The 11,544-nt window shown below is 42.2% G+C and overlaps 2 protein-coding genes across 2 annotated transcripts; one reads left to right on the top strand and one right to left on the bottom strand.

Annotated features, from left to right (window-relative positions):
* Positions 1-2,123: 2,123 nt before the first annotated feature.
* Positions 2,124-5,671, bottom strand: LOC113143347 (olfactory receptor 13C2-like). The gene is made up of 4 exons (XM_026328927.1): positions 5,629-5,671; positions 4,005-4,192; positions 3,244-3,906; positions 2,124-2,288 (listed from the first exon to the last, which is right to left on the bottom strand). The coding sequence occupies exons 1-4, from the start codon at positions 5,669-5,671 to the stop codon at positions 2,124-2,126; spliced, it is 1,059 nt and encodes a 352-aa protein (XP_026184712.1).
* A 4,035-nt stretch (positions 5,672-9,706) lies between these two features.
* Positions 9,707-11,544, top strand: LOC113143337 (olfactory receptor 13C2-like). Its single transcript, XM_026328909.1, has 4 exons — positions 9,707-9,749; positions 10,357-10,544; positions 10,643-11,305; positions 11,380-11,544. Exons 1-4 carry the CDS (start codon positions 9,707-9,709, stop codon positions 11,542-11,544), a joined length of 1,059 nt encoding a protein of 352 aa, XP_026184694.1.

Genomic DNA, 11,544 nt, shown 5'->3' with positions numbered 1-11,544 from the left:
AGAACAGGTGAAAACAATTAACTAATAATACCAAGTTGGTGCAAGTGAGGGGCGAGGAGATCCTGCTGGCTCCGCCAAAATAAAGGCATTCCCGGAAGTCACGGAGCCTGGGTTCTCACAGGAGGCTTTTTATCAAGTTACAGGGACATCCTGATAGTAAGGAATTATGGTAATTAAGCTTGGATCTAAAACTGGAAGGACTAGTTTTTCTGCATCATTTTGAGACTTTCTTAATTTATTTTTATTTTTTTAAGTTTTTAATTTTGACAGTATCGTACAAGTGAAAAAGGCAGTTCAAGAGATTTGTTTTAAAGTTAAAGCACATACAGTATACTGGTCAAACAATGTTTTCACACTACCACTGAGAACCAAAGCTATATCATCTAGAATAACGATATTTTTAAATAACACATTTCTGAGAGTTTAAGGCCAAAATATAGTAACCTCTGTTTTATCTGAATTTAAAAGTGGAAAGTTACTGGTCATCCAGGCCTTTATGTTTGAAGTCTGGCTAACTGGTTTGTTTCAAGTTCATAGATACAACTGAGTGTCATCTGCATAGCAATAATAGAGTGCTTCCTAATAACATTGCCTAAGGGAAGCCTGTATAAGGTGAAAAGAACCACACCAACCACAGAACCTTGTGGAACTCCATACGTAAATTTTGCATGTGTGGAAAGGTTCATCATGAATACAAACAAGTGATCTGGTCTTATAAGATTTAAAACAGTTTCTTTAAGTTGTTTCTTTAATCTAGTCACATGTTCCAGTCTCTGTAATAAGATTTTGTGGTTGCTGGTGTCAAAGCTGCACTAAAAATCTGAGAAGTACAGAGATTAGTCCATTGTCTGAGGCTAAGAGATGGAAGTTGTGTTGTTGATGGTAGACAGTGTTGTTTCTGTACCATGGTGTGCTCTAAATTCTGCCTGAAAATCTTCAAATATTTGACTCCTGTAAAAGTGGTCACACACCCGTTTTGCAGCTTTCTTGAAGGTTTTGGAAATAAAGGGTAGGTTGGATATTGGGCTTTAATAAGTCAAGACTCCTGGATCAAGACTAGGCTTTTAGAGTAACGAGTAACAAACTGCAATCTTAAAATCCTGAGATACGTAGGCTGTTACTACAAACACATTGATCAGGTCTAACAGAGACGTGGTGATCAGGAGCAGGAAGCCTTCGAGCAGTCTAGTCAGGATGGGGTGTAAGAGACATGTTGATGGATTAGATGAAGCAACAATCGTTTAGTTATTTGAGAGAGATCTATGAGAAAGAAGTCTAAACATAACTGAGGTCTAACAGATGACTGAAGAGCTACTGTAGCAGATGATCCATGTGTTGCAGCAGGAGAAAGGATCTCATGGATTTTATTTCTAATAGTTTGTGGAATTTTGTGCCAGATGTTTGGATTAATAAATTTTGATTTGTTTTCTTCAATTAAAAAGGTCGACTGAAAGGCTCATTATGCAAGTCTTTGCCATCTCAGGTGAATTACATGATTATTCATGATCAGGCACGCCTTCTTGCATATGGCCTTTCTACAAATAAAGTGTCATGGAAAATTTAAATCAGTGTATTGTTGTCTGTGAATGAGGAAAAAAGATGATTTTCACATCATGAAGCAAACACTCTAAGCTACAAGATCCGGTTCTCAAAAGTCTTGTGAACCAATATTCTGTATGTGTTTTATAGCCTTATTTCAGTGACTTAAAATTTTAGTTTTTCATCAGCCATGCATAAACGCTGTTTTCCCAAAAACACAGTCATGTGTAAACTTGCTGCTCACATATTATTCTAGCCAGGTCTGTGCTGATTACAGTGTTATCAGACTTTAGCCATTAATATCTTTAAGAAAAGCACAAATGGCAGGGCATGTCAAAACTTGTCCAGGGCCCCAAAACACCCTTAGACCCCGGAGGGTTAATATCTTTTGAGTATGACTGAATTAATAACCATTCTGCTGACCAAGCATATGATATCATTGTCACAATATAGACAAAGTTCATGAATACTCATTAAAAATATCAGTGACTTTCTAAACACATTTAAGACTTAAACAAACATTAAGTCTCCTAAATGTTCAGGCCTTTACTCCAGTTACCAGACCAGCAGGTTTTCTCTCCCAGTCAGGACACTTTGTTGACGTCCTTCATGGCTGAAACAGCAGCAGATCTGAACCTGCGCACAGTCCTTCTGATGGACTCTTGCAGCTCCTTGTTCCTCAGACTGTAGATCAGTGGGTACAGGAATGGACAGAGAGCAGCGTACAGCACCGCCACAATGATACAAACCTAAAAAAATCCCAAAATAAAAAAAAATACTTTATTAATCACGCAAGGTTGACTGATGATTCATGACATTTTCCCACTAGGTCCATCAGTCTGTCGTCCAAGGCTTTAAAAAGTCTCAGCATGTTGGATTTTGATCATTGCCCTTTATTGGAGCCTTGTTGTCAAGGTAGTTCACACTAAAGATTCAACTCAGTTTGCTGCTCATAATGATCATCATCACACCATGGCAGTGGCCTTCATCAATGTCTGTCCAACTATTCCATTATGCTAACACGCTATGCTAACACCTTATGATGTCTTTGAGGCATCGGCCACTGGCAGTTTTTGCATTGCTGACATTTATTTCATTGTAAGTCGACATCTTCAGCTCTCATAATTTAGGATTGAAGCAGGCTCTGAGTCACTGTCATGCTCTCCAAATCTTCAACATTTCAGCACCGATCAAGGCCCAAATGAAAAACTGTGTAGAGTCAGACAGTGTGGAATATTTAGAGCCATCTGTTAGAACAAATGCAATATAGTGTTTATCATCACTTTGTAATCACCTCAAAATACCAAACTTTGCATTTTCCTAATCTTAGAATGAGCCCTGTGATGGACTGGTGACCTGTCCAGGGTGTACCCCTGCCTTTTACCCAAAGAGAGCTGGGATAGGCTCCAGCAGATCCCTGGGACCCTGGTTAGGACTAAGGGGGTACAGATGATGGATGGATGTATAATTTTAGAATGAGCCTTTTAAATCCACATGGGAGCAGGTCTCCGTCCACAGAGGCAGCCATGTTACACTGCCATGTTTATACAGTAGCTAGACATTTTAACCTCCATTAACACCTGGAAATGTTGTTGGCATTTGAGAGAAGCTAAAATCTCCCCATTAGATGCCACTGAATATTTCATGTTTTACACATCGCACCTTTAAAGGATCTAATCTCCTAAAAGAATATTTGTGTCTTACCTCTACTGAAAAGTTTCCTACTCTGTAGGAAATGTACACAAAGGAGGCTGAGCTGTAAGTGATGGTCACCACAGTCAGGTGGGCACTACATGTCCTGAAGGCCTTCAGCCTCTGAGTGACAGCCATCCTTGATAGTGAAACACCAATCAGGACATAGGACGTGAGGATGAGGCCTCCTGTGGTTAGTAGAGACACCAGGCCTAAGCAAACAAAGATAATACTATCCAGTGTGATGTCAGCACAGGCCAGTTGTCTTACAGTAAACAGGTCACACCAGCCATGTGCCACAATGTTTGGGCCACAATAAGGTTTATTAATGACAATGATGGTGGCTGGCAGTGTGCAGACAGCGCTGAATGTCCAGGCTCCTGTGATGAGAAGCAGCTGAACAGGCCGAGTCATAATGGAGGTGTAGTGCAGAGGGTTGCAGATGGCCACATAGCGGTCGTACGCCATGACAGTCAGGATTTCGAGGCCGGTGAGGCCAAGCTGCATAAAGAAATGCATCTGGAGGAAGCAGCCTGGGACAGAAATGGTTGAAACTTCTGACAGGAAGCCAGACAACATTTTAGGGATGGAGGTCGTGGTAAAGACTATGTCCACAAAGGAGAGGTTGGCGAGGAAGAAATACATTGGAGAGTCGAGCTTTGGGTCAGTCAGTGTCTGCATGAGAACAAAGGGCGATGGTTACAACACTAAGAATTCAATATTAGTCAGACTGAGCCAAGACTGAAGAAATACACAGACAGTTGGTTTTGTACCACAAAGATGATCATGCTGTTTCCTCCCAGGATGACGATGTAACCCAGCAGCAGGATGACAAACAAGATCATCTGTTTCTCACCGAGGCTGGAGAGGCCCTGGAGGATGAAGAAGGTGACGCCATCAGGCTCCCTGGTGCCGTTAACAGAGCTGGATCTGTGACTGCTCGACAAAGGCAGGTATGAATCTGGAGAAAAATAGTAGAGAGGCATCAGGGTTGAGTCCCAGTCAGGACATCAGAGGACTGAGAGCACTTCAGGGGTTATAGTCCATATAAGGGTTATGGTCCATGTTCAGCAGCTGCATGGTACATTTCACACTGGATCACATGGACTTTTACCTCAACATGCTCATGTTTCAACCCTGTTCTTCATACACATGGAACAATAGATTGAGTGTATATAAATGCCACTAAGTATAAGAGCAGCATGTCAATGTCCACACATGTAGAAATGATTATAGTTCCCTCCATTCTAAAATATGTTTTGTATAAATTTTCCTTCAGTGTGTTGCCCAGTGTGTTCTGCTCAGAATGATGTTTGAATTCTACACTACAAGAAACTTTTCTCTCAGCTCACATTAAAACTTGAATACGTGCACGTAGGAGCATGATCTGTGACAGCATAAATATTGTGGAGGCTAATCCCAGTCTAATACAAGTGAAGAGGAAAGAAGTGGGAGATAAGCAGGATTAGAACTTCCAGCTCACATACAATGAGAATGTGCATCAGTGTGAAGTAGGAGACGTCTTGTTCTGAGCAGTGAAACTTTGAAAATGAACATTTCACATATTCCCATATTCATGGATCCACAGTTTCTCAGTGTGAAGAGAAGCAAGTGATGTCCTTTAGACAGTTTCCAATGAGTCCAACTGAATCATATGACAAGCCAGTTTGTTTTCAAAGCAGAGTCACTTTAAAGATCCTCATGGAATGAGTCTTTGAAAAAATATATCAAAAGCCTGTTTATTATTAAAGTGAAGATAGAAAAGAGTTTTAAACAGATTTTTATCTACTTTCCATAAAACATGATGAATGAATTTAACACAAAGCTGAAGATATAAATGTTTCTTTCACTCTCAGGTCTAATAAATGTTAAGTTCTAACACCTCAGACAAGTTTTGTCCCAGCTGCATGGATCATTCCCTCATTAATGACCTTACTAGTCAAACAGCAGCCTGGATATGAGCAGAGAAAATCCACTTTGTTTTAAATTCAGCCCAAATCAGTAACGTACCTCATTAGAGACACAGACAACACATGAATGTAGTGCACAGCTACAACAGTGTCAGAGAAGAGCAGTCACTGTCAAACCTGTAGGTAAATTAAACAGTGAAAAACAGCTCAGCACTGAGAGAAACACAGACATTAGTAAATGGTGTCAGGTATTTGGAGAATAATGTTTCACTGCCTTCAGTTACTGGGAAACAATCACTGCTGTTGGGACAAAACTGCCCAGAAAACCAGTTAGAGCACATCATTTTCAAGGCATAAAAAAATCAAGCCTTTTGTCATGAGTTGTGTCTCTGTAACATGACTATACATCGCCTTTGGAAAACCTGATTAAAACAGTTCACCTCCCAATCAGCAACACAGGATGAAAAGCACAGAAACACTCACAGACCTCTGGGGCTTTCAGGTGAAACATGAGGCGGCAAAAGCTCCATTTCTCCTCAGCACACAGACAGATGGATAGATGGCTGGATGGACACAGATTTGCTGTCAACAGACAACAAGTGCAGACTAACTTCATCTGTGCACAAGCTCAGTTTGAAAGCTCAACATACAAAGAGAATCAAAAGTCATTTGGCTTTAAACATCTCAGCCCCTGCACAAAACAAAGCACCGCTTCTTTTGAAAAGTGCAAATACCTGACCATCATATCCACAATCTTTGAAAAGCATCATCTTACCTGAATATGTGGATCAGACTCCGCACTGCTCAGTCAGGTTTAGTCCCATGAAGGCAGAACTTCATCTCAGGGCCACGTTTTGGCTTCTGAAGGCCAACTGACCTTTGTCTGATTCTAATGGAGATTATAATGAGGCCAGGAAACGTTCATGACATCAGATCCTTTGCTTCAAACATGTACATTGTACACAGGACAGCAAAATAATACCAAAGGGACATCATTTTAGTTGCCTGTGTGGCTATAAACAAGCATCGGGAAAGAAAACACAGAAACATAATTGTCTCTGTTGCCGTGGCAACAATAAACACTGAATGTTTGATCTCCTCATTAAAGACTCATTAATTAACTTTAATTACTTATGTGTATATGTGTGTGTCTGTGTGTGTGGCCAAGTTTTGTTTTCACTGTCATTGTGAGGACATTTTTCTTTATTGCGACACAAAACATAGGATGTTAGTAGAACAGGCCACGTAAGACAAAGCGATGCATACAGGACATTTACCAAAGACTGGTCTGATGGACTGTCCCAGATGTGTCCTGGTGAAAATGACCAGAATTGAGGAACTAGTTTCTTCACAAATGGAAGTTACCATGGTTACCGTCCTGGCACCTGCTAACAATGACGTAGCTGAGACATCGGTGTGGGGGTTTTACACCATGTCAAAGGGTGCCAACAATTTGTTTAGTGCTGGTAGTGGCCTGAAGCTAGAAGACAACTGAACAAACATGTAGGGTCTTTTCCAGTATGAGTCCACCCCTTTTTAAAAAGATATATAAACCTGATGCTGTAACACAAAGTCTGCAAAGTCTCCTCTCCAGGCACCTGTGATTAAACCTGAGATGACTCATCACACTTGTGGTTGTTTCTGAGAATTAGCAACTCTCAAACTTAAAGAAATTTACATGACATCAGACAGACTCCCTGAGGTCTCTTCACTGGTTTTCTGTCTCCAAAAACACTTTCATCACCTCAAACCCTGAGATCAGTGAGAAAAACAAGTTACTTGACCACTTCACATCAATCACTACATCTCAGGTGATGCATATTTATATATTTATTCATTCTTTGGCTTTTGCTGTTCAGTTATTCCCTATAAAACCTTCATGTCCATCTGTCTGACTTCACCACTACGCTCCCACCCGAGCACTGACACTGTCTCCCATCTCCCCTTGCACCAACTTTGCTGTGACGGTCTCAGCACCACTCAAATCTCCATCCCAGCTGTACCTAAAACAAACTCTGCTACCCTGCGTTTGAAGACAAACACCAAAACAAGCCTGTGCTGCTTTGTCTACCATCAATGGGGGGCCCTCGTTGTCTAATATCTAAAACTCTACTCTCTCGGCTTCGTTCATATTCCAGCTACTCCGATGATGTACATCATAGGTCACTAACTGGTGGACCGCGGTCCGGATGCGGACCCAGAAACCGCCCCATACGGACCCGTACCTACAGCCAAAACAGAAGGTTAAGATTTAAAACCTAACGGGGCGCTTCATTTTCCACTGGCGCAGCTTTTGTAGACTTTACAGTAGTGGAAACGCACAAACCAATTACATGCGGGTTGAGCCATCCCACGTGATACCACTCAGCCAATCAAGTCTGTGCATCCAATGCGGCAAACATTACGACTCTACAGTGTAAACAGAGCTAGAGGCAAGTTATACATGAAGAGACGGTACAAAGAAAAAGAAAAAAGGCGATACATGTAGGAAACAAAGGGAGAGAAACAGCCGAGTGAGACGGAGAAAGAGAGAGAACTTAGTTAATGAGAGAACATTATACATACCCACAGCCATACAGATATGTTCAGTTGTATGTTACATGACAATAAATATTGTCAGAAAGTTTTTGAATTGTACTGAATTCATTTGATTTGACAGTCAGGTATTGATTACATGCAGATGTTGATAAAACTATTAGGCTACTTAAATACATATCACACTAACTAGTTAGACATTATGATCTTCCGGACCTTTGCTTCAAGAAATCTTCTCTAACTGGACCTCTTTAAATTTTTGTTGAATACCCTTGATGTACATCATGGAAAGAAACCACCATCCCCACAGGCTCTCCAACCTTCACAACCAGCCATCAGTTTGTTTAACTCTTTTGCTGTTCTGGCCAACCATATTGACCCTGTTGGTTCCACATCATCTTCACATTTGTACAAAATCTGAACTGTTTCTGTTTCATCAGTGTCTGGTCCACCTGCCAGGAAGCTGTGTCTGGAACTAGCACCCCTTCTCTCTCTGTTCTTGCTACTCCCAACCCCCAGGTTTCATCTGCAGCTGCAATGAATCCTAGCACTCCGGCATCATCTCTCTGTGTTTCCCGATCCTCTTCCTTGAAGATCTGGCCACCCCCCAACATGACTCAGGGTTGCTGGTTTGAGCCACCATGTATAAGTGTAGCTAGTGTTCCCACTTACTACACTCATACTTGGTGGCTCAGCATCATTACTCGCTGCTTTCACCTCAACAAGTATTCAAGAGTAACTTTGCAATAATTTGCTTCCTTTGCCTAGTTTTCTGGTTTTAGCAATGTTTTTGTTAGAAATCTGTCGTTCTAAAAGAACAAGTGGGATTTAATAGGAGAAACACCAATAAATAAATGATTAAATGAAAAATATTAATGGCAATAACATAAAATGGAGTAGGGAATGGTATACAAAAATTTCATCAGTGGTTCTTTACCTACTGGGCAAGGCCAGTGATGCCAAGCTGCATGAAGAAATAAATCTGGAGGAAGCAGCCTGGGACAGAAATGGTCGATACATCTGACAAGAAGCCGGACATCATGTTGGGGATGTTGGCGGTGGTGTAGACCATTTCAAGAAAGGAGAGGCTGGCAAGGAAGAGCAGAGGGAACAACCAAAGACATTTAGAGTCACCAATGAGCCTAACCTGTATGTGTCTGGACTGTGGGAGGAAAAAGCCCACACAGATAACGTGGAAACTCCACACGTCGGCAATGTAAGTCGTCGGCCACTGGCTCGAACTTAGATGAAATAATGTTCTGTAGGCCATGAGCCAAACCTGAATCTAACTCTGATCTTAACCCTGAAGTCTAAAGGCTGAAACAGCCCTTTGAAGCTGTGAGGACCAAACCAAATGTCCCCACAATGATAAACAAGTGTAAATTAAGAGTTGTCCACACACACACACACAAACACACACACACACAAAGTAATTAAAGTTAATTAAAGAGTCTTTAATGAGGAGATCAAACATTCAGTGTTGATTGTTGCTACGGCAACAGAGACAATTATGTTTCTGTGTTTTCTTTCCCGATGCTTGTTTATAGCCACACAGGCAACTAAAATGATGTCCCTTTGGTATTATTTTGCTGTCCTGTGTACAATGTACATGTTTGACGCAAAGGATCTGATGTCATGAACGTTTCCTGGCCTCATTATAATCTCCATTAGAATCAGACAAAGGTCAGTTGGCCTTCAGAAGCCAAAATGTGGCCCTGAGATGAAGTTCTGCCTTCATGGGACTAAACTTGACTGAGCAGTGCGGAGTCTGATCCACATATTCAGGTAAGATGATGCTTTTCAAAGATTGTGGATACGATGGTCAGGTATTTGCACTTTTCAAAAGAAGCTGTGCTTTGTTTTGTGCAGGGGCTGAGATGTTTAAAGCCAAATGACTTTTGATTCTTTTTGTATGTTGAGCTTTCAAACTGAGCTTGTGCACAGATGAAGTTAGTCTGCACTTGTTGTCTGTTGACAGCAAATCTGTGTCCATCCAGCCATCCAGCCATCTGTCTGTGTGCTGAGGAGAAATGGAGCTTTTGCCGCCTCATGTTTCACCTGAAAGCCCCAGAGGTCTGTGAGTGTTTCTGTGCTTTTCATCCTGTGTTGCTGATTGGGAGGTGAACTGTTTTAATCAGGTTTTCCAAAGGCGATGTATAGTCATGTTACAGAGACACAACTCATGACAAAAGGCTTGATTTTTTTATGCCTTGAAAATGATGTGCTCTAACTGGTTTTCTGGGCAGTTTTGTCCCAACAGCAGTGATTGTTTCCCAGTAATTGAAGGCAGTGAAACATTATTCTCCAAATACCTGACACCATTTACTAATGTCTGTGTTTCTCTCAGTGCTGAGCTGTTTTTCACTGTTTAATTTACCTACAGGTTTGACAGTGACTGCTCTTCTCTGACACTGTTGTAGCTGTGCACTACATTCATGTGTTGTCTGTGTCTCTAATGAGGTACGTTACTGATTTGGGCTGAATTTAAAACAAAGTGGATTTTCTCTGCTCATATCCAGGCTGCTGTTTGACTAGTAAGGTCATTAATGAGGGAATGATCCATGCAGCTGCTGAACATGGACCATAACCCTTATATGGACTATAACCCCTGAAGTGCTCTCAGTCTTCTGATGTCCTGACTGGGACTCAACCCTGATGCCTCTCTACTATTTTTCTCCAGATTCATACCTGCCTTTGTCGAGCAGTCACAGATCCAGCTCTGTTAACGGCACCAGGGAGCCTGATGGCGTCACCTTCTTCATCCTCCAGGGCCTCTCCAGCCTCGGTGAGAAACAGATGATCTTTTTTGTCATCCTGCTGCTGGGTTACATCGTCATCCTGGGAGGAAACAGCATGATCATCTTTGTGGTACAAAACCAACTGTCTGTGTATTTCTTCAGTCTTGGCTCAGTCTGACTAATATTGAATTCTTAGTGTTGTAACCATCGCTCTTTGTTCTCATGCAGACACTGACTGACCCAAAGCTCAACTCTCCAATGTATTTCTTCCTCGCCAACCTCTCCTTTGTGGACATAGTCTACACCACCACCACCATACCCTCAATGTTGTCTGGCTTCCTGTCAGACGTATCAACCATTTCTGTCCCAGGCTGCTTCCTCCAGATGCATTTCTTCATCCAGCTAAGTGTTACTGTATATGGCATCCTAACTGTCATGGCGTACGACCGCTATGTGGCCATCTGCAACCCTCTGCACTACACCTCCATTATGACTCGGCCTGTTCAGCTGCTTCTCATCACAGGAGCCTGGGTATTCAGTGCTGTCTGCACACTGCCAGCCACCATCATTGCATTGCTCCGACCTTACTGTGGCCCGAATTTGGTGAAATACAGTTGGTGTGACCTGTCGTCTGTAAGGCGACTGGCATGTGCTGACACATCAATGGATAACATTGTCTCCCTTTGTTTCGCTGTGCTGGCTCTACTGACCACAGGAAGCCTCATCCTCACATCCTATGTCCTGATTGGTGTTTCACTAGCAAGGATGGCTGTCACTCAGAGGCTGAAGGCCTTTGGGACATGTAGTGCCCACCTGACTGTGGTGACCATCTCTTTCAGTTCAGCCTCCTTTGTGTACATTTCCTACCGGGTGGGAAACTTTTCACCAGAGGTACAAGACTCAGATAATCTGACTTCAGTATTTACCTTTCGCAGTCAATAAAGTGCTTTCTGTGTTTGTTGCAGGTCCGTATCATTGTGGCAGTGCTGCACTCTGCTCTGACTCCGTTCCTGAACCCACTGATCTACAGTCTGAGGAACAAGGAGCTGCAAGAGTCCATCAGAAGGACTTTGAGCAGGTTCAGATCTGCCGCTGTTTCAGCTACGAAGGACGTCAACACAGTGTCCTGA

Source organism: Mastacembelus armatus, chromosome 14, assembly GCF_900324485.2.
Source record: "Mastacembelus armatus chromosome 14, fMasArm1.2, whole genome shotgun sequence".
NCBI lineage: Eukaryota > Metazoa > Chordata > Actinopteri > Synbranchiformes > Mastacembelidae > Mastacembelus > Mastacembelus armatus.
This window is presented reverse-complemented; position numbering and strand designations above follow the sequence as displayed.